The sequence below is a fragment of the Panthera uncia genome (assembly GCF_023721935.1).
Source record: "Panthera uncia isolate 11264 chromosome B2 unlocalized genomic scaffold, Puncia_PCG_1.0 HiC_scaffold_24, whole genome shotgun sequence".
Taxonomy (NCBI): domain Eukaryota; kingdom Metazoa; phylum Chordata; class Mammalia; order Carnivora; family Felidae; genus Panthera; species Panthera uncia.
Window position 1 is genome coordinate 88,383,011 of NW_026057580.1, and position 24,139 is coordinate 88,407,149.

General features: G+C 41.8%; 1 protein-coding gene and 2 pseudogenes across 1 annotated transcript in view; 1 reads left to right on the plus strand and 2 right to left on the minus strand.

Annotated features, from left to right (window-relative positions):
• Window positions 1–7,579: 7,579 nt before the first annotated feature.
• Window positions 7,580–12,084, minus strand: LOC125939145 (pantetheine hydrolase VNN2-like; annotated as a pseudogene).
• A 1,823-nt stretch (window positions 12,085–13,907) lies between these two features.
• Window positions 13,908–19,374, plus strand: LOC125939146 (splicing regulator RBM11-like; annotated as a pseudogene).
• A 1,684-nt stretch (window positions 19,375–21,058) lies between these two features.
• SLC18B1 (solute carrier family 18 member B1) overlaps window positions 21,059–24,139 on the minus strand; it is a 28,713-nt gene continuing 25,632 nt past the window's right edge. Inside the window, exon 14 of the mRNA XM_049652977.1 lies at window positions 21,059–23,570. Coding sequence (XP_049508934.1) covers window positions 23,504–23,570 — 67 coding nt within the window. The 3' untranslated portion in view covers window positions 21,059–23,503. The remainder of the gene's footprint in view (window positions 23,571–24,139) is intronic.

Here is a 24,139-nt window from a genome sequence, read left to right on the forward strand (position 1 = left end):
ATTAAAATAAATATAATTCTGCTTTAAAATATGTAAAGCACAAATTTTAAAGGGGAAAAGCACCCTAGAACAAAATCTCTAAGAATTTGTTTGCCCTCCCCAAGTCTTTATTTCTAATATCCATTGTTAATCTTCCTCCCCATTCCCATTATCAGAGTCCTAACTCTGTGGCCAAGCATTCCTCTTACTTACAGGGTTGATCCTACTCCTGACACGTTAATCTTCAATCAGTATTGCAAACCATTTAAGTTCCCTTAACCATTGCTCCCACTAACTAAAATTCTTCCTATATGTATAGCAAATCAAGGCAGACAACCAGAACTTTCTCCCACTTGGTGCCATTTTCTCTCTCCTGTTCTTAGCTCAGACCACTCTTCTTATTATGCTTTTTAATACACTCGCTACTGCTCTGATCCTGGAATGATGTCTCGCTAAATCCTGCCCCTTTGACTCAAGTCTTGTCATTCTTTGTTGCTCATTTCTTCTCTGAACTTTTAATGTGCTTATGGTCAGAAGCCACATTTTGTCAGTTGGTGTTTTCATGCCATATTCGACTGTCTCTTCCCCACAGCAGATCTTTTCTATTGCATAGCTTCGACTACCTGTTATGCTGTCTCTACCTTTAGCTCAAACTTTTCTCCTGAACTCCAGGCCTGTTTATCCAACAAGACAGAGACTTCCCTAAGTTCCCAGCAAGCATCAGCCCACTTGCCAGCATCTTAGCCTATCAACTCTGCCTCCCCTCCTGTCACTGTAAATGACTGCCCACGCCCCTTTCCGTCCTTGTGCAGCGGATCCCAAAGACATATCTTTAGGAATCCTTCTCGCTTACTCAGCATCAATTTCTGCCTATTGGGTGGTTATAATCAGCATACAAATACCCCATTATATCACCTATCTTAAAAAGGAACTCTCCTGATCTGACATTCCCTTACGGTTCCTGCCCCATTTCCCCGCTCCATTTTACAACGAAACTCCTTTACGGGCTTGTGCCCATTCTGTTTTAATTCCTTTCCTCCCACCGAGATTTTGCCCCCATGATTCCACCATCTCACCAAGCTCATCGTTGATCATCACGTGACTAAATCCATCGGTCAGTTTTCGGTCCCATCTGACTTGACTTATTAGCACACTTGCCATTACCTCATTCTCAATCTGCTTTCTCTCCCCAGGCTCTTCTGGGTTTCCTTTTCCTTCCTCCTTCTCAGTTTCTGCGCTTGTTTACTTTGGATGTTTTTGTGGATCTATTTGTCGTTTTCTAGTTGCTTCTTACCGCCTCAGACCTCTTAACATTAGTGCGTCCCGATTCCAATTTTTGGAAGTCTTCTGTTCCTATCTGCACTCGCTGCCTGGGTGATTACCTTCATTTCATGGCTTTCAACACCATAAATATATTTCAGTGATTCACGGATTTATAACTTTTCGCTCAGACTTCTCCCCTGGACTCCAGATGCCCATGGCCCACAATGTCTGCTCAAAACCTGCATTTGGCTGCATAGACACATCAAATCAACACAAACAAAACTGAGCTTTTAGCCTTCCCCTCCTGCCGCTCCTACAATCTTTCGGATCTCAGTTAATGGCTTTTCGTCCTCTAGTTTTTCAGGCCAAAGCCTTTGGGGTTCTCCTTACTTCTCTCTTGGTCTCTCACTCTACACATGTTGCATCAGGAGACCTTTTGCTATTGCAACCCCGGCCCGAGCCGCCATCATCTCTGGCCTGGATTACGCCAATAACTTCCTACCTGGTTTTGGTGTCTCTGCTTCTACTTCTGCTCGATAGCAATCCTATTAAAATGTAAAAACAACTGTGTCGGTCCTCTGCTCAAAATCCTTCAATGGCATCTCACTTCGTTCAGAGCAAAAAGCCAAGTTCTTGCCATGCTTACAAGCCCCACTATGATCCGGGTTCCTGTTACTCCTAACATCAACTCCTACTAACTTCCCCCAGGTTCCTGTGGCTCCAATTGTATTGGTCCCCTTGCTGCTCCTCAAGCATGTGGCGATGGGCTATTCTGCCGCCACTACCCTGAGAATTGTCTCCTACATGGCCACGCTGCATTTAGAATTTCTCTCTACTCCTTTCTACTCCATCCTGCAAACCACTATCAATGATTTAAAGACTCTTTAGTTCACCATAATATTAGACTCTAAAATCTTTCAATGGGTTTTCTCTTAGCCTCAGGATACAGTCTACATTTTATTTGTGCTTCAGTGATCTGGTCCTTGGCTCATGTTCTTATTGTTTCCCCTTCCTCTTCCTCCTTTACCTGCCCACCCCACCCCTCCAAATCTATTGGACTCTTTTTGCAACATGCTATTCTCCCATGTCTTTGTATGCATGGCTAAGTCTACCTGAATGCCGTTACTGACTTGCCCAGCTGGTCTCAGTCACCTTTCTTGTCTTCCAAGGTAAAATGGACTCCTTCCTGGCCCTGATATTGGTCACAGCATTATCATATTCTATGGCTTTTATTATAGCATTAAACGAGATGCTTGAAAATGCTTTAGCCCAGTGTGAAGCATTTTCTAAGTGTTCAAATTTGATTATGACTCTGCTAAAGAAAGTGATGATAGTGATGTTCTGTTTCCTCTTCCCGACTGTGATCCTTAAGAAAAGAACTTTTGTTCTATCATCACCATCCAGCACAAGGCCTCCCTGACAGATAGTAAGCATCCAAAAAGCTCTTTGGCTTAAGATCAAAGAGACACATACAAGGACGTTCAGAGAAACTACTTAAAATAGGAATTAATAGTGGTAATAACTGTAATAAATAAATTAAAAAAATTCGAAAACCGAAGCATCTGTTGAACAAGCTAAACCACAGAAACAAGTTCAGGGACAAAGACTATTGAAAAATGATGACTCAGAGTGAGCTAAGGTTGCTTCTTGGTTCAGCTTGTTACTAAGAAATCACATAATCACTTGCTTGCATGTGGCCGCAAAGCCTGTGTTCTCACAGATGTGCACCCAAAGTTCATGGCTCCCACAGACCTTGTGAAGTAAAGAACACAGCAGATCAGAGGAAGCCAGACAATGGGCCTATTGCTTTTTTACTGGTGGCTGGGGGAGCGGTCCTGACAGCATGCGTGGAACCACCACTGCCCCACTTCTGCACATTTTGTTTGTTGCTACATCATGGAGTTTACCCAAGATGTTAGTGCAGTCAGCCGGGCCGTGCTTGCCCTATTTATCAATAAGAGAAAGGACACATGAAGATTGTTTTCATCCAGGCACCAGACAAGGTGCAACTAGGGAAAAAGAATCCACACCAGTTATTTTCAGAGAACATAAGGATTCGGTTAAAGAGGTATTTGATGATTGAAGCACATGAAAGGAACACCTAGGTAACAAAGCAACTGCAAAAAGCAGCTACCACTCCTAGTGTTGGGGAGGCAGAGGGAAGAGAAAGTGTTAGGGGTGAGAAGCTTTCCAGAGGAGCCTGTGTTGCCGAGGCTCCAACCCCTGAGAAGGGTGTGCTCTCCAGCTGGAGCAGAGGAACAGATCCTGAGAGGACTGTCCCCAGGGAGCTAGAACTCACCTCTCTTGAGGGGACAATGGCTGGTGCTGGTAGTTTGGAAGAAAGGCAATGACACTGGTTCTGAAAGAATGGGAACGAATTGAAAACTGGAAGCACCTGCTATCGGAACAAACTACTGGTCTGCTGCCAGGCAGATGGGACAACACTGACTGCTGAGCAAACAGAAGGAGGTCCTGTCGCCCCTCCTCCAACCTTCCGTATTCCTTTAGCGCCCCCTCTGGGCAGAATCTAATAGAGAGCCAGGCGGCCAAGGAGAAACATACTTGCCTAGTCCTAGCCCAGCATCACAAAGAAGAATACTGAAGGGTAGGTTTGGAGCTGAAAGACAATAGCTTAATAACGAACACATTCACGTAACTGTACACCATACAGCAGTGAAAATGGGTGAAATTAGACTGATGCTTATTTACATGGATTAAGCTCACAATTTCTTATATAGAAATCAGAAATATGCAATACATTTGCATGCAATAAATCTGCATATATACAAAGTTCAAAAAGATACAAAAAGTACCAAGTAGGAATAAGTACGTGTGTAATAAACAACCAGGTCCTGGGAATGATCTAGAAAAATCTTAAGGTAGTTATGTCCCAAGAAAGGACCAGAATGTGATTGGAAGGGAATACAAGGGGTGCCTTCTTCGTGACACAAACTGAACAGCAGATCCACAGGTGATTGCTATGCAATCCTTTATACACCTCTGTGTGTCACATTGTCGTGATACGTTCTTAAATAACTTGCAATATGCGTTTTTTTTTTTTTTTTTTAATAAGTGAATGTGTCCAGGGGCGCCTGGGTGGCTCAGGTCATGGTCTCACGGTTTGTGAGTTCGAGCCCCACGTCGGGCTCTGTGCTGACAGCTCAGAGCCTGGAGCCTGCTCAGATTCTGTGTCTCCCTCTCTCTCTGACCCTCCCCTGCTGGCGCGCATGCTCTCTCTCTCTCCCAAGAATAAATAAACATTAAAAAATTAAAAAAAAAAAATCTATGGCTTCCAAAAGGAAGATCTTTCCCAACTCTGCTCCCATATCATAATGGTAAACTTTGGGAGAGGATGGTGCATAGATACCACCGACTGTGAATAGAAATCTTCTAAAAACAGGGGCGCCTGGGTGGCTCAGTCGGTTGAGCGTCCGACTTCAGCTCAGGTCACGATCTCGCGGTCCGTGAGTTCGAGCCCCGCGTCGGGCTCTGGGCTGATGGCTCGGAGCCTGGAGCCTGCTTCCGATTCTGTGTCTCCCTCTCTCTCTGACCCTCCCCCGTTTATGCTGTGTCTCTCTCTGTCTCAAAAATAAATAAACTTAAAAAAAAATTAAAAAAAAAAAGAAGAAATCTTCTAAAAACAAAAATGAAACCAACGCTGCCAGATTCCCCATCAGAACTGAGCATGTGATCATGTCACCATATTAGTTACATTGAGATAGCACACAGGCTTCTAATTATGCTGAATACTCAAGCACTTTCCCTATGCTCTACTGGAGAAAATTACAAAGGTGTCATTTCAAGTGAACTTTGAATATAATGGAATTATTTGTTACCATTATGAATAATTAAACCAAATATAAAAATCTTTGTATTTGGTAGTTTCTGGAAGGTAGGCTGACATGACTTGTGTTGGTCACAAGAAAATGAATCCCCATTCCCACAGCCTAAGCCACATGGAATTCAATAGCTGTCCAATGGGACAAGACATTCATCCAAACTATGGGAAACAGTATGGTATCCACATGAAAATCTTCCACCAGGGTCACAGCAGAATCATGGAAAACTATATTAAAGCATATGAAAATACCACCCTTCAAAGATGGTGTCGAAAGTCACTATCTCTGACATTGTAGGGGCATCAAACAGGCTCAGAATAGAGGTGGTACTGTTACAAAGCTAAAGGACAAAGTCAGAAAAACCTTGTTTCTTGAAGGCATAATTCACAGAAACCCTCCAAAGTTAGTAATAAGTTTGGCTATAGTCAATGGTAGGCACCCTATAGGAAGTGTATGAATCTGGTGATTGGAAGTAGATTTCCAAGGAAAACAGGGGAAAATGCAGTTTCTCTCTTTCTGTCTCTGTTTCTGTCCCATGCCCCCCACCTTATCCTTCCTCCTTCCTCCCAGTTAGGAGCCAAATACCCTCCTATGAATCCTGAAGATTATGAGCTTCTTGAAACCTGAAGAACCTTTCTTATGTTTCCAGGTATCAGGGATTCAAAGAAGAATAGTGCATGTTATTGTCCTGAACAGTAAGTATCTGCTAATCAGATGAGGGATAACACCTCCCTCTTTACCATATGTTCCATCCAAAGTAATTTTAGAGACTCTTATCCAGCTTTCAAAATTGCTCTTGAAACTAAACATTTTATTCAACTCTCTTTTATTCCTTCCAGGTAAACTTCAAAAACTAACCTAGTTTAACACAGTAGTCAGGGTCAACGGTTTAATAAAATGGTCTGCAACATAGGGAATGCCAAAGGTTAGGAATGAGACTATTAAAATGTCTCCCTACATTTATTGTCTATATAAAAAAATATAAAAAGAAAGTGAAATTTACTAGCATTTTAAGAATTGATGGACAAAGGTACTCTTAATAGGTCCATGTGTCAGAGGTCATGGGTCACAAATGGTCTCCAAGGTACCCTGAGGGGAGAACGATCCTTAATTTACACAGGATGACTGCAGATTCCTCACTAGCTCGTCCACATTCACTGCACTGTGCCATCCTGCAATTTACATGGGCCTGGTTAAGTGGCTTAACCAACTAGGCTACCATTTTAACTAAATCAACATTTACAGAATAGAATAGCTTAAAATGATTCTTGCAAAGAAAGTGCGTTAAAAAATGATACTAATGCGAACAGTCTCAAAAAAAAAAAAAAAAAAAGAACAGCTGACATTTCTATTCCTGGTATGAGACACATTTTTGAGGAGAATATGAAAGTTTACTTGTATATGAAAAGAAATTGTCAAAACCCACAAAGCTATGAGGAAAGGTTTTGGAATTTTTGTGTTTTACTTATAAATGCAAAAATAAATAAATATATACATACCAAGGACTCGTTAAAAAAATTTTTTTTTCCAGTAGGGATATATGATCAAAACATTTGAAAATCATTGGTTCAATATCATTCCTTTTGGCTGATATCTACATTTTAACTGGAACTTCCAGGAGACAATTTCTCTACTCAAAAGATTCCGAGGCTACAATTTAAGATGCTTAGAAAAAATATAGGGAGGAAGAAGGCTGTTCACACTGATATGTACATCACATCGCCATTGAAGTATAAAATTTAGTATACTTCCCTACCCCCATTTAGTATAAAATTATGCCATAGGGTTATTTTAGTCTTGAAACTCAGACTTTAACGTAGAAATTTTAGGATTTGACCTTAAACCTGTAAAAGGGTAATTAAATGAACTGGTACAGAAAATAAACAGAAAGATGATTTTTGTGATTTGAAAGATAATAAGGAATTTAACTTCTATGAAACTGATTCATACAGTTTGGAAACATCTTTGTATCCTTTTGATATTAAGTTGTATCCAGATTATAGTCAACTTACTGTCTTTTGTATCTATATTAAAATGATTTGTTTTCTTATATGCCAAAAAAATCTCAATCCTGGAATATTAAACCTTTCTAATAGATCTTTGCCTACATTTTGTTCCAGAGTACTTTTTTTCTAAAATGCTATTTTCTTTAATTGCTCACTTAAAAAAAAAAAAAAAATCTCTAGCATTGTGGTATTATAGAGGTAATGAAGATCAAACTTTTTTTAATGTTTATTTATTTTTGAGAGGGAGATTGAGAATGAGCAGGGGAGGGGCAGAGAGAGAGGGAGACATAGAATCCAAAGCAGGCTCCAGGCTCTGAGCTGTCAGCACAACGCCCGATGCAGGGTTCGAACTCAAGAACCGCGAGATCATGACCTGAGTCGAAGTCAGATGCTTAACCGACTGAGCCACCCAGGTGCCCCAAGATCAAACTCAAACACAGCATTGACCACTCTCACAGCAGGGCTCCATTTTACATATCCCCTCCCTATTACTTATGGTAATGTGCCACCAAGTCCCCCCTCAGGAGGACATGTGGAGTCATGGGGACTACATGACTTTTTGTTCCCAATATTTGCCAAGACATAGAATTGTTCTTGGCCAGGTCGATGAGTCTTGCTTGTACTGGTGTGTGACCAAATCTAAATGAAATTTTAATTGAAACATTTCAATAAGTTAGACAGAGACAGATAAATACTGTATGATAGCACTTATATGTGGAATCTAGCAAAGCTGAACTCATAAAAGAAGAAGAATGGTGATCACCGGGGGCTTGGGGGAAGGAGGAATTGGGGATACCATTTAGGGGTGCAGAGTTGCAGCTAGCAGATAAATATGTCCTGGAGATTCAACGCACTGCATAGTGATTAGAGTTAACAACATAACCTAAAAGAGTATTTTTTTCAGTTCATCCAGAAACAAACAGTAGTGAGAATCTAAGTGTGAGTCAATTTACAAGCCAATATAAAAACGATTCATGAAAAAGATCATCATTAAAAGCCATAAGTTAAACTTCATGATTTTTTTTTTTTACATCGGAGCTACTGCTCTGGCAATTCCTTATTCACTCTCCTGGGTCATTGGCTGTCTCCTCTCTACTGGATCATTCCACTGGCATGCAAATGTGCTCTAGTACTTAAAAAAAAAAAAAAATTTAAAACCTCTCCTGAATCCACATGTCCCTCTAAATACTGCTCCATTGCTCAGCTCCCTCTTCTAGCAAAGCTCATAGAAAGAGTTGTCCATCTGGCTGTTTCCAGCTTGTTCTCTCTCATTCTTTCTTGAGGCATTCAAATCAGCTTCCGTTTCTATCATCCCACCTGACAACTCTTACCGATGCCAATGATGACCTCCACATCTTACCTGATGTCATCCTACTTGTCTGCAACACTTGACACAGTTAATGACACCCTCTTCCCAGAAACACTTCACCCTGCTGATTGGACCCCGCTTTCTCCTTCTCCTGCTCAATGGCTGCTCTTCTCACACTCCTTTGCTGGTTCTTCCTCACCCCTTCTGAGTCTAAACATCGGAGTTTCCTAGATCTCAAGCCTTAGGTCTCTTCCCTTCTGTAACTCACTCCATAGGTGAACCATCATGGTGCTAAAAATCATCTGTGTGCTGACCCTGGGTTTTCTATCTCAGTCCTGACTTTGTCCTTCCATGCCAGACTTGTATATGCAACTGGCAGGCTTACATCTCCGCCTGGATGTTGAAAGGGCAGCTTACACGTAAGGTGCACAAAATTGGCTTCCTAATTGGCATCCCAGACTTGCTGTTCCTTCAGTGCTCTGTATATCTGTAAATGGCAATTCCGTGTCTCCGTTTGCTCAGGCCGAAAATGGGAGTCACCCCTGACGCTTGCCTTTCTCTCATACCCCCACAACAAATCCGGCAACAAATCCTGGCACCTTGACATCTAAAATATATCTATTCTGATCACCACACAACATTCTAAATAATAATGAGTCTGTTTACCTCTACCTTCTCTCGCTAAATATTCATAAGTCATGGGGGGGGGGGGCATAACCTTCATTTACTAAGCGCTGTATCTCCTATTTCTAGAATAATATCTGGCACATCATAGATGCTCGATAAATAATGGCTGAATGAGTGAAAATTAAGTGAATTCAATGTGACTATCCTGGATGACAATGCAAACCCATTTTCTGTCAAAATTCATTCCTTCTACTGTAGGGCTGTGACAGAGCTTTTTACTAACCATACGTAACATCCTTTCCCCCAAACTTCACTAGTTTCCATAGCTATTGTGATCTTTGAGTAGTCCATAACTTTACAACATGTGTTGTTGTTTTTAATTTTTTTTATGTTTATTTATTTTTGAGAGGGAGAGAGAGCACAAGCAGGGGAGGGGCAGAGAGAGTATGAGCTGTCAGCGCAGAGCCCTATGCGGGGCTCGAACTCACGCACCACGAGTTCGTGACCAGAGCTGAAGTCAGACGCTTAACCGACTGAGCCATCCAGATGCCCCCAATAACATGTAGTTGTTGTTGTTGTTGTTTTCAATTTTTTTTAACACTTATTTATTCTTGAGAGACAGAGAGAGACAAAGCACGAGTGGGGGAGGGGCAGAGAGAGAGGGAGACGAAGAATCTGAAGCAGGATCAAAGCTCTGAGCTGTCAGCATGTAGCAGGATACTCCCAGGGAGCCGTGACATGCAACACGGAGGCTTTTCTTTCCAGGAAGCAACTTTATTCCCCGGCGGCATGACTCAGTGGGGTTCCCACGGAGGAACTGAGCCCTGAATGACACATGGCATAGTTTTCTATATATTTTTTGCTACTCTGTCTCCCATATATGGTAACACACAAACGTGCAGTTTGATCAGGTCTTGTTACAAGGTTGTGAGGAATGTTATGTATGAGGATAGCCAGGTTGCCTTGAGGTTTTTTTTTTTTTTCTTTCCTTAGGGAGGGGACCCTACCACAAGCACAGAGCCCCATATGGGGCTTGAACCCAGGAACCATGAAAACATGACCTGAGCCGAAGTGGGATGCTTTAACCAACTGAGGCACCCAGGCACCCCCAACGTATGTTGTTATTAACAGGAAACCCAGAACTTAACCCTACTATGAGTTGAAAAACAAAGGAGTTGTCCCAATTTTCAAAACTTCTATGCAGAAAGACTGTCTAGCTATTGACCTCTTTTCTGGAACAAAAGAAAATTTACAAACACCACAGACAGCATCAACTCAGGACAAGAAGGATGGAGAGATTAACTGTCTTTAATCATGTCACCCAATATTTTCTTCTTTGTGTCTCTTTAGAGCTAAGAAAAGCTGTTTTCTGGTAACCCTTATATAAATGTCAGAAGAGCCAGGCATCCTAAAAAAAAAGTATGGTATTCATAATCCTCTAGTAAAACCAAAAAAATGGCGGATAAATGTTTAATAAACTTAATCTGAGGTAAAAGAGGGAGAAAAAGTATGAGAGAGTAAGAGAGAGGATTTGACAGGAGAGAGAGAGTGCCAAAATAGAAATGTGTGACCTGTACCTCAGTAATTTAATTTTCAAGCCTTATTAGACAGTAAGATTTATACATTAAGTATGCACTTATATATATTAAATATTTTATATTAGAAAGTCTCTAGATTATTTTTCCTCAAGAAAATTAGCTTTATGAGCCTAGGAAAACACTAAGTTTCAAAGCATAAGGTCTTATGATTCATGAGAATGTACATAGTAAGCTCTTTCTGCCTGAGAAGTAGATTCTGGAACAGAAAGACTCCATAAGATTGAAGTTTCATAATTCCTTTTTTAATGTTTATTCATTTTTTGAGAGAGAGAGAGAGAGGCAGAGAGAGGGAGACACAGAAACTGAAGCAGCCTCCAGGATCTGAACTCTCAGCACCGAGCTCAATGCGGGGCCCGAACTCAAACCATGAGATCATGACCTGAGCCGAAGTGGGACGCTTAACCAACTGAGCCACCCAGATGCCCCCGAAGTATGATACTTTCAATGGAGACCTTGGGCTACTTCCCAAATACAACCCACTGTCTACTTCAGAAATTAATTTATTACTTGACTCCATGAGATTCTCTTCCCCTTAGCTTCTAATCCTAGCAATAAATATCTTGTTTACATATTTTCTCCAAATTTAATAAAACTATTCATTTATAAATGATTATTAAATGGTATCTAACCACAAATTTTTTAAGCAAATGCCAAGATAAAAATAACAATATCGTATGCCACATCTGTGATAATTCAGGATTTATCATGTCGCTGTGGTGAACATGCACATTTTAGAGAATTGCAGCATTTTTTGCACAATGAGGATATTTAAAATATCTTCCTGGGCCCCTCGGTGGCTCAGTTGGTTAAGCGTCCAACTCTCGATCTTGGCTCAGGTCATGATCTCACGGTGGGTGGGATTAAGTGCTGCGGTGGGCTTTGTGCTGACAGCATGGAACCTGCTTGGGATTCCCTCTCCCTCTCTCTCTGCCCCTCCGCTGTTCCCGTGCATACGTGCTCATGCTCTCTCTAAATAAATAAATAAATAAATAAACATTTTTTTTAAGTTTAATAAATATATACCTCTGGGTGTTTTGACATGTAATCCAATTCACCTGAGGGGCCGGGATATCCTTCAGATAAAGAGAAATGGTTTCCCTGGAAAATTTCCATCCATAAAGCACATCTTCTGGAGTCACAGTCATTTGAGCATTCCGCTTAAAATAAGCGAAATCAAAATTATTTCTTCATATGTCACATAGTTCAACACTCCATTCTTCTACTCGCTCTCCTTACCTGCTTAGCTGAGTGCTTAATTGCTCTGTCTAGAAACCTATATTCTCGTTCATAAGGAACAGGGCATTGTCCTGGGAAACAAGCGTTTCTGTCTTATTTGGCAATATAACAGCGTGTTCATATACCGCGACTGGAAAAGCATCCAAGGCACTGATGTGCAGGATGATTAGGGCAAAAATTGCCACGGAGATTTGAAGAGAAGAAGTGATCGTAGTCAACATCTAGTGAGCTCTGAAAGTGAAAGCAGCATTCATTCAGTACTTCTAGAGAGGGAAGCATTTATATCACATAAAACTAACTTCCAGCTAACAGACTTTTTTTTTTATAATCTTAGGAATATTATACCTAACTACTTTTGTGGGAAAAAAACCCATTTCAGTTCAATGAATACAATCAGAAACTATTACAAGGATTGCACAATATGTACTATTGATAAGATTTGATATCGAATTTAAAAAAAACACAAAATTCAAATATAAGCCCACTGTACCCTTTTATTGATAGAAAGAAAATAAATTAACTCTCGTGAAAAATCATAATACGATAAACATTTCATTTATTAAATTACAAAACCTTTTTTTTCTGCTCTATTAAATGATTTACATCATGTATATTTTTAGAAGAGGAGAACAATTTTAAAATATTTGCTACTAGGAAAATGCACTACGGTACAACATCAGGAAGAAAATTCACCCAAATTGACACTCTGGCTTACTTATTAAAGACTAAGAATGTGTGCTCCATAAAAACATGATTTTGTGTCTATTTTATTCACTGCCAAATCCTCAGTGCCCAAAGCATGAATTGTGTAGGTGAGGTTCTCTGGTGTTAGGCCAGAGGAGAAATCAAGGTCACTGCTTAGCTGGACCCAGCCCTAGGAGAACTAAACTTACTTCTTCCTTGCCTCCCTCTCTCTTTCCATTCTGCCCTCCCTCCCTTCTGTCCCCCCTTCCTATTTCCTTCCTTCCTCCCTCTCTCCTTCCCTTCCTCCCTCCCTTCCTCCCCCCCCAACCTTCCTTCCTTCACCTCCTTCCTCGCTCCTTTCCTCTTTCCCTCCCTCCCTCCCTCCCTTCCTTCCCTCCTTCCAAAGTACATACAAGGGAAGAAGTATCTCAGGCCAGTCATCATAAAGATAATCTCTGTTATAACTCAGAGAAGACATAACTTTCATTTTCTCAAAGATAAATTAATCACATAATAGAATTTTAAGAATATGCTTTTCCTAGGACATCCATATTCTCACTCCCCTGCTCCCAATTCTACCATGCAAGAGGTTTTTCCAGTTGTTTTAGGGTTTGTTGTTGTTGTTGTTGTTGTTTTAAAAAATCTGGGCCTCTTAGTAAAAGCCATTCAAATATTTTTGTAGAGTAGCAACAAATAAATTATTCTGTGCTTTCCCTCATACGGAGATAAAATTCTTGGTAAAGGAAAGGCCTAAGGGCTATAAACAAGTCTGCTCATATCTTCTGCTTTGAATAGAATTTTCTATTTAAGAAATAACTTCTTAAATAGAACAATACAAATAATTTTGAGAAAAATGGTTAAGCCCTTTAGTGGACAATGTGAAGGGAGAGATATGTTTGTGAATTTTTAGCAGATTGTACAATAGATTACTAGTATGTGATTGTACTGTATATATAGTTTGTCCATAGTTATTATATTAATATAGGTAATTGGTATATACTCTATATCTATACAGTAGATTTTGAGTGCCTTTAGAGTTTAGAGAGCATATAAACCAAATGCCCACACTTTATAGGACAGGAATCTGAGGCACAGAGAAGCAGAGTAACTTAGAGACGGGTGTGCAACTTCTCATTCCTGATTCCAGAATCTTCTCCTTATATCCAAGAGATCATGCGTGGGACTGTGCTCTGATTTAATGTCTGCATCCCAGGGTCTGAGCCCCGGAGCCTTTTAAAGAACTCAATTCAAAGTGATCGCCTTAAGGAAATCTCACATGAATCTGCTAAGTGCTAGATGGGCACTTGTGGTCAATGCCTAGTGAAGACCCTTAAGCTTTTCCATCTCTCCAAGAACTATAGGGATCATGACCTACCTTCATGTGACTGAACTCACTAATAATATTTCATTGTCTCCTTTGCTTAGAAGTAGTCAGGTAAGCTGGCAAAGATGAGCTACAACCTTTTCTTTTTGAGGCTAGGAGCAGAAAGCCATATCCGTCTTTCACGTCTTAGCATCCCCCAGTTTCCTGGATGATGTTCTTCTTTGTGGCTATGCGAGAGAGAAATGGTGTTAAATAGGGTTTTCGGCTGCAGGGGGAAAGGGGCAACGGCTTCTGATGTGAAGCCGAGAGGATGACCGAGTTGCCTCTTTTCTCTGCAGCCTTTCAAAATTGTCTCATTACAATTGAGGTGTAACAAAAGCAAAGGCATGGAAAACAGCAATTAAAACATAGACAGATCCTTGAGATAGAAAGGAAAAGTGAATCATCTTTACAAACATTTGCTATCGAGACAGTTGCTATTGCTTGAAATCTTCAGAAGTAAAAGATTCAAGACATAGAACTTCCAGAGTTCCCATTTTCATGTTCATTAAAGTGATTGATTAAATAAAGCTTAACTTCTTTAGTTTAGCTCAGTTATAAAATAACGTTACCTGTCACAGGAGCACGGATGAATCATAATTTACTGCTAAGAGTGCCTACCTTCTGATTTACCATTTTGTGATTAACGGACTTAGTTGCAAGGGTGAAAAGTTACAATCGATTCAAAATTATTTGGTCAAGGAGTCACTCTAAAAAAACATACAAAAAATAATTGTGAATCTGGTTGTCTCTAAGAACGGTGCTCAGTTGGGGCTAGGTTTCGCATCTGTAATAAGGGAAAAGAATCGAAGCGCAGTTTCTGCTTTGCACTCCCCTTCTTTGAACCTCTGTCTCTCACCTAAGAGTTCAGGTCATCATACCTGCTCTATCGCCTTCACAAGGTTATTCGGAGAGCCAAAGACACAGGAAAGTCCTCCGTAAGATTACGATGGGATCACAAGCATTAACAAAAAGGAGCGCCAATGTAGCAATGCAAGGATCCTGACTGCTCAGTGTTCTTTGTTAAGTTCACAGAGCTACTGCTGTTCAGTTAAACGCATCTATGCCGTTCAGGGTGCTGTGCTGGGAAACAGCTGGGAACAGGTTGTGGACAGAATATCAAGCCAAGGCAGGAACAGCAGATGCACAACCGGGGGGGGGGGGGGGGGGGGGGGGGGGGGGGAGGGGGCGGGGGGGGGGGTCGTCAGAGGCACAGCAAAGGCACCAAGACAGGAAGGAGGGAGCAGCTCCGGGCTCTGACGCGGGCTACAGGACTGGTCTGGCCTCTCTCCCAGATACGAGATGATAATAAGTGAGTTAAGAAATAAAGGGTTGGAAACAGCATGTACAATTTTTGACAGCATTTCCTCCTAGGCAGCCAGGATGACACATCAAAATAGGAAGCAAGAAAAACAGAAAACTCGGGCCCTTCTTGTAAAACGATTTTCTCTGGATAGCGCATGCCAAAAAAAGAAGAGAACAAAGACCCCGTACCCCAAAAAAAGGAACATGGAGTTAACGTTTCTGTCCTGCCCCCCACCCCCACCCCACCCCCTGGATTCTTGGCCCGGGTCCTTTGCAAGACAGTTTGAATCAGCCTCCGTGAAAGGGAAGGTCTTTTTTTGAGCAGAACCAGCCTGAACTTGACCAGAGCCGGTCTGAACTTCAACCGGTGCTCCTCTGGCCTGGCCTGGCCTGGCGTGGGCGTTCTCTTCAGCCTGGCAATGCAACTGAAGCCAAGACAGGATCTGAGATCATAATGACGCACGACAGCCTCCTGCTCCCCGCATGCCCTGCTGGTTGGACAGAGCTAAACCACAGGAAGGTGCCACTAGCCAACTGGTTTTGGCCTACAACAGCAGCCTGCCCGGCTCCTTTCTGTTCTCGGAAGTTTAGGATGGAGGTGTGCTGAGCCGCATAGAATAGGTAGCATGCTCCCATTCGGAGGGCCCCGACTTCCTCAGAAGAAAAACAGTACTGAGCTCTCTTATTGATGTCACTTGCAGATTGCTAACTTTTGCTATGATCCAACTCTGCCAAAAGTTCATCGCATTCACCAGCAGAGACCTGTAAAAACTCTTTGGTTGGTGCTATAGACTGAATGTCTGTGTGCCCCCCCCCCACTCCCCCCTGCCTCCCACATTCATATGTGGAATCTTGATCCCCAGTACGATGGTGGTAGGGGGTGGAACCTTTGGGAGGTGATTGCATCATGAGGGTGAAGTCCTCACCAATGGGAGGTCTGCGGTTATAAAAGAGACCCCAGAGAGCTCCCTTGCCCCTTCTGCCCTGTGAGGACACGGTGAGAAGTTGGCAGTTTGCAGCCAGGAAGCAGGTTCTCACCAGACCTGAAATCTGCGGGGGCCTTGTTCTTGGACTTCCCGGCCTCCGGAACTGTGAGAAATAAATTTCTGTTGCTTATAAGCCATCCAGTCTACCGTATTCTGTTACAGCAGCCTGAACTGACCAACACAGCTGGATTCAAGGTCAGGGTGACCACTGCAAATCCAAAGGAAATGGATCAAAGTCATTTGTTTAATTGATGAGGCAGGTGAAGAAGCATGCATTTAAAAGGATATGATATTTGGGGTGCCTGGGTGGCTCAGTTGGTTGAGCGCCCAACTTTGGCTCTGGTCACGATCTCGATCTCGTGTTCATGGGCTGGAGCCCCTGCATCGGGCTCTGTGCTGACAGCTCAGAGCCTGGGGCCTGCTTTGGATTCTGCGTCCCCCACCTCTTTCTGCCCCTCCCCTGCTCAAGCTCTCTCTCTCTCTGTCTCTCAAAAAATAAAATAAAATGTTAAAAAAAAATTTTTTTTTAAGAAAGAAAGGATATGATACAAAAACAAAAGTGAAATCTCAGACACTTACAGAGGAAAAAGATAGATGAAAAGAGAAAATTGTCCATCAAGCTGCAGTACATTTATCGTTTTGTTGAGTCATATGAAAGCACCACACTAATCTATCATAATTCGCCTTGTTCTTTTTCAGTGAGCAAAGACATAGAAAAGCATGTCGGAGGGGCGCCTGGGTGGCTTGGTCGGTTAAGCGTCCAACTTCGGCGCAGGTCATGATCTCACGGTCCATGAGTTCGAGCCCCGCGTCGGGCTCTCTGCTGACAGCTCAGAGCCTAGAGCCTGTTTCAGATTCTGTGTCTTCCTCTCTCTCTGCCCCTCCCCTGTTCATGCTCTGTCTCTCTCTGTCTCAAAAATAAATAAAAATGTTAAAAAAAAAAAAAAAAAAAAAAGAAAAGAAAAGAAAAGCATGTCTGAGGCCCAAGATAACTAGTTACAGGTTCTGTCGAAGTGAAGCCCTCTGTTCCCCTGGATCCCATCTGCTTCTTTTTTTCCAAAGCCGGTGGTTCCTCCAATCACCCCTTTCAGTTTTGTTTTACTTTCCAGAGGATTCTGCCCTCCTACTCAGGGACCAGGAAAGGGAGTACTTGTTTTATCTAGCCTGACAACTCTGATTCTGGGGTTTTCTTTCAAGCCATCGGAGGCCAGGTTTACACTGGCACGATGGGACTGCATGATTTCTACTGAACGAAGGCCAAATGGCCAGGAGAAGTAACAGGGCAACAGCAGCTGGGAATTTCTCTCTCTGGGCCTAAGCTGACTCTTAAGTTCATGTCATATTCTTTTTTTTTTAGCACATTATTCTTCTATTATCACACAGATCTACTCTAGAACTTTCCTCGGGGTGGAGATGACTACATTCTGTATGGTCCTGCATCTAATTACTGCTAACTTAGGTGACGTGAATTTTCCTCACTACAGTTATGAGTCGTGATGGTATTGAGTAACGGTTAAGGAAGCCAGAGGCTTGAGTCACTTTCTAGCTGTGCAACCGTGAGCCAGTTATGTGCCACGGTTTTCTTCATCTGCAAAATAGTGATGGACTAAGTGATTTTTGCTGTTATTATTACTGCCTCAGGTCTACAAGACAGAGGCTTCATTCTGAGGGCAAGGCCCAGCGCATCTATGACCCACATCTTTAACTCTTGCTGATCAGTGGGCCACCTACCCCTGACTAATAACTGGTTAAAAGAACATGAACTAATCCACATTCTCTATTTTCTCATTGTTCCGTCTCTTTCCACAAAGTCCTTCTTTGTTCCATCTCTTCTGCGTCAGCCTGACCAGAATGGTTTCTCCTGAACTTATTCAAGTCTATTCCTACTAGATAATCTGGATGGCTTTCCTTCTAACACGACCAGAGACTCTCCCTCTGATCAATAGCCCTCTATCCTTATTTCTTGCCTCATTCTTTTGTTTAAACCTCACACGCAGAGAGAAAAACAGCTTACCAACAAGCTGGATTACTCAGGCGTCGCTGTGGGGAATTGAAAAATGGCCCCGCCACTCTAGAAAACAGGTTGGCAGTTTCTTAAAAAGAAACTATCCACTGCCTGGCCCCCTCTGGGATGACAGGCAAATCAGGGAGGCGGGGCAGGGTCACTGTGCCTCCTCTAGCCTCGTGTTCCCTGCTCTGGAAAAGGAGACAGGACAGCGTGGAGAATTTAGAGACCCCAATTTAGAAATGCTTTAGGAGATGGTTCTTCAGTTTCTTATGGGCCACACCAGTAACTAAAGTGACCCTGTGCCAAGACAGAGAAAAAAAAGCTGCAGGTTTGTGTTTGTCTGCTTTGAACACCCAGAATCCCAATCTTATGTCATAGCCCTGCTACACGGAATTCATTTACATGGGTGATCAATTAATGTGCAATATCTGCTTGGGAGTTCTCGCTCTTCTGAACCCACTAAACGTGGTCTTGAAAGCCGTGTGAAGATAAATTCACTAGCTACAGAAATGAAGACGTTGTCAGCAGATCTTACTGTTCTAGGCAGGTTTTTTTTTTTTTTTTTCCCAATTAATAATGCTGCTTTACCTCAAGAATATGTTTTCTTTAAAAAAATGTGCAGCGGCATGCATGTAATCCAATGTGGCAGCCACCTTACCATGAGATGACCAGGTTGCTTCCTCACAGACATCCTTGTTGCCTCCCCACCATGTTCTGGATCCGGGGAATGGATCTCTTAGGAATGGACTCATCGACAACCAAGTGACTCTGATTTTTATCACACAAATAGAAGAGGCAAAAGCCAACCAGTAACAGTGATAGAACAGAAAACAATAGAGGAAATGAGTATAGCCCAAAGTTCTCCAAGTGTACAAAGAAAAGGTATTAAGTTTCTCAGGATCCACATAAGAGCGAAAACATATGGTATCTGTCTTTCTCTGTATGACTTATTTCACTTAGCATAACACTCTTTCCAGTTCCATCCACATTGCTGCAAAAGGCCATATTTCATGGGGGAGGGGAAGGGAAAGAAAAGTTAGAGAGGGAGGGAGGCAAACCATAAGAGACTCTTAAAAACTGAGAACAAACTGAGGGTTGATGGGGGTGGGAGGGAGGGAAGGGTGGGTGATGGGTACTGAGGAGGGCACCTTTTGGGATGAGCACTGGGTGTTGTATGGAAATCAATTTGATAATAAATTTCATATTAAAAAAAAGAAAAGAAAAGGTATTAGTATTATGTTTAAATGAAGTATTTATCTACACTGGTTTTCTCTTAAAAGCAAAAAGAAAGCTCTATCTGAATTCATCCAACAACTGATCTTGTATCCGTCACTTTTAAAATATATAATAATGTGACAGCTAATTTGGTATTCAAATTTATCTTGAATGACAAAAATTTAAAACTGATTGTTTTTGTATTTGTATTTGTCACACTATTGTTGAACCATTGTCAACAAGAAATACACTTTGTTTTACTACTGATGACGAAATCACACTAAACTGTAAATCAAAAGTTATTATCATGCTTCCCTAGATCATTCCCTATAACTCAAACTATAAATACGCTGGGATTAGAAGTGAAGCTGTGAATTTTCTGAAGGAAACTAGGGCAAATATTTCAAAGTTGCAAGTTTTCCTAATGAAGACTAAATAAGCAGACTTCAGTTTCTTTTCATACCTTAGACAGGTATTTTTTCAGTCTAACTATGTTGTTTCTGAGATGTACTCTTCTGTGCATGTATCTCATAAACTGAGGACATATGACAGTGATACCAAAGGAAAGGTAACTGTCATAGTAGTCATTTTTGGATCATTCCCTTTTGATACGATTGTATGTAAATAGAGATACCTGCTTCTTTATTTCTCATTTATTAACTGTATTTAATAAAAATTAGTTGGCTATGCAGTATTATTACCCACTTCTTTTGCCACCTAGATTTAAGAGGGTATATTTAACATATTGAATCTCGATAAATTAATAAACAAGTAAATAGAATATTACATTAAGGTATGATATTTAACATGTATTGTCTAAATCAAATTTCCTATGTAAATAAGTGGGTTATTTGGGGCAAAAATGAAGTATCATACAACCCAGCAGTTGTATTCCTGGGCATTTATCCCAGAGACGTAAAGATTTGTGTTCACAAAAAAGAACCCTGCAAGTGAATGTTCATAGCATAGTTTATTTGTGTTTATAATCATAAAATGGAAACAATCCAGATGTTCTTAAGTGGATGAGTAAACATACTGCATATCCATACCATGGAATGCTACTCATCAATATACAGAAATTAACTACCAATATGTACACGATCTAAAGAGCATTTGGCTGAATGAGAAAAAACAATCCCAAAAGGTAACATACTATAGGATTCCATTTGAACACGTTCTTGAAATGATGAAATTATAGAACTGGGGAACAGAGTAGTGCTTGCCTAGGATTAAGGAGGGGGTGAGGGTGAGAAGGAAGCGGATATGCCTATAAAAGGACAACATGAAGGATGGGACTGTTGTGTATCTTGACCGCATCTTTGTTTTAATATTGTACCGTCCTGTTGCAAGATGTCACCACTGGGGGAACCTGGGTATGGAGCAAACCTGGTCTCCGTATTATTTCTGTGTATTATTTCAACCGCATGTGAACCAGCAATTATCAAGGCGAAAAAAAAAAAAGTTTCAGAAAAACGATTTGTGAATTTTTATTTGCCCTTATTTTATTTTCCATTTGGATTAATTTGCATGTCTATATGTATATATGATACCTTTTATTTATTATTCTACATTCGGTCTCATTTAAAAAAAAAAAAGGTTTCTTTTAAGGTGGGTGTCTTTGTTACATTTAGAGGCATACAGATCTATAAAAATATAAACACACATACAGTGATTTCCCTGAGAGTTTTGACCCACCTTTTCATCAAAGTTCCTCTCTCTTTTCTCATGGTTTTAAATTTTTGTCATCTATTTTAGCACCTGCAAAATCATAAAATGAGGAAGTAGCAAAGGTGTTTTTGCACAAAGTGTCTGTAAATACACAGGTAGACGGCGGCAGGTATTGGAAGCATCGTGTTTGGGAAGGGGGGCAGAAACCTCTCGCCAGAAAGCCTGGAATCTTTGCGGTGACGGTCAACATTGCTGGTGGCCCGGAGCCATGTGGCATGCGAGCCCCGCGAGCCCGGTCGCAGCGCCCAGCTGGGAGCTGCAGGATCCATCGTCACAGTGATTTAATAGCGGCCCCGTGCGGCAGCGGCGGGAACTGCAGGTGTTCCGCGGCAAACTGGGCCCCTGGGCCCACGCTGGGGTGCAGCGGGTCAGGGGCACACTCCATCCCTGTTCCACTCCGGGAAGTGGGGCACAGGGGGCTGGGTGACCGGCCACCCCTTCTCACATGTGCTGGACCACCCTCTGGAGTGCCCACAAAGGAGGACTTCGGGGGAGAAGGGCAATGAAGATTTCCGCAATGAAAGCCAATTTTCCAACACGTGGTTGCTCTCCATCATCCCCATCTCCATCATCCTTTTAATTTTCTTTTCTTTTTTTTTTTTTTTTTCGCTCTGGTGGTGTTGTTACAGGGCATCCCACCCTGGGTTATTTTTCCCCTTCAGGATTTGATTTGCTCCTATTCTTCCCCATCTCACTAAGAGGCACTCTCATCCACCCACATACATCCTCAAGCCAAAACCTTGAGTCACCCCTAAATTCCTCTCTCCCCTCCTTCTACATGAGCAGGTCCTGTTGGCTCCCCTTCCAAACACATCTTTTATGCTCCATCTCCGCCACCACCTCCATGGTCCAAACTACTCATGTCTCTCTCTCTCTCTGTCTCCAAGCTCCCGTAGATCTCCCTCCATCGTTGCTAGACAATGGCCCTCCTGAAACATGAATCAAATTCTGGCATCCCCTGTTGAGAAGCTAGTTCCTTCCTACCTTCCTAACATCCTCTGTTTACTAGATTTCAGCCACATGGGCCACAGTGTCATCTTTGACCTTGACAAACCCTTTGGCACGGGCTAGGGAAGGCTCTCCCTCGGGATGACTGCCTTATTCTCATCCTTCGGGTCTCAGTTCAAATGTCTCACCTCCATGGAGAGGCCTTATCTAAATTAGAACCCCACACCTAATGACTCCAGCCACTTTCTCTTTCCTATCACCATGTTTTCCCCTTAATAGCAACTCTGTAAGATAATAGGAGAGTCTGGTATTATTTATATGTTGTCCATCCATCAAGTTCCAAAAAGCAGAGATTGTGTTTATTTTGATCACAGTTCAATTCCTAGCACGTCACAGACTGTCAGTTTAGAGAAGTCATTCAATAAATATTTTTGAATTAATACACTTCTTCTATTTAAAAAATGGGGAGTGAAGGGATAAACGTGGCTACTACACCATGGAAACACAGCAGAAGGTATGAGAACTACACAGTAGGGATTCACCCACTTCAAGCAACAGCACGGATTTTACGTGAAGTCAGACAAACCCCTTCCCTGAAATATAGTAAGCAATCCTGTGGGCTTGCTTGCTTGGGAATGGGATACATCTACCAGAAGTAGGTTTAAAAAAAAAACAAAAAACAAAAAAACAAAAAACAGATGACAGAACTGAAATACAGACATTAAGGGAAATGAGTAATGTTATACTAAGTATTGTTTATAAATCCAGATCATAATTCATAAAGTACGTTACAAAAGGGAAAATCTAAAGTAAGGTTGTTCTTGTAACTCTCACACAAACGAAACTTCTAGAAGAGCTGAGGGCCTGGGAATACTATGCAACTTTTGCATGGGAGGAAGGAATTTTGCCTTTTGAAAAGAACAAAACTCTTAGGACACAGATAAAGCTGCCTTTTAAAAACTGATTTCACAGTAACTATTCTATACATTTTGAGAAATCTTGGTACTACTTTGAGGCATATAAAATTAATTCATTTATTTCCCTGTTAATAAAGAAAAGGTATATTCACAGAATTAGTGCATTTAGAATAAAAAGTAAACAGAGGAATCAGGAGACCTGGAGTCAATAACCTCTTGACGGACAAATTCGATCACCTAAAAACACAAACTTGCTGATTCTCAACCGCTCTTCTCACACTTAATGTTTCACACATGGCTGGTTCAACGGGCCAGCTTTTCAGGAAAGCCCGACACAGGATTCTCCAAAAATATGTTGAGACTTTCAGGATGGTGGTGTAGGTAGGGTCTGTGGGGTTTTACGTGTAATAGTAAGAAAACCCCTTTCAACTTTGATGTTCAAGGCCAGGAGCCATCAGTCTCCCCACGGGTATCCATCCAGGATTCTTAGGGCTAGATTTCATCAGGTAAGAGAGCAGTTTGCTCTTCCTCTGTGCCGAGGATATTTTGGAGTTTCGATCTGCGTTGAAGGGAAAAAGAGGAGTACCTTACTATTTCTCATCTTAAAAAGACCCAGTACCTACACCTCTGCCTTTCCCCTTAAATGCCATCTACCAAGTGATGAGGCTTACAGTGCCCAGAAATCTTCTGCCTGAAGGAAGGGTGTAAAATGGCTATATCTTTTCCACTGCCCTGGGCTGACTTTTCTTTTTTTAATGTTTACTTTTTTTTTTTTTTTTATGTTTTTGTAATGTTTATTTATGCTTGAGAGAGAGTCAGAGAGAGACAGAGCGTGAGAGGTGGAGGGGCAGAGTGAGAAGGAGTCATAGAATCCGAAGCAGGCTCCAGGCTCTGAGCTGCCAGCACAGAACCCGACGAGGGGCTCAAACCCATGGTCTGTGAGATCATGACCAGAGCTGACGTTGGATGCCTAACCGACTGAGCCACCCAGGAGCCCCTAATGTTTACTTATTTTGAGAGAGAGAGAGAGAGAGAGAGCACATGATCAGGGGAGGGTCGGGGGGGGATCCCAAATAGGCTCCACAAGTCAGTGCAGAGCACATGAGGGGCTCCAACTCACGAACCCAA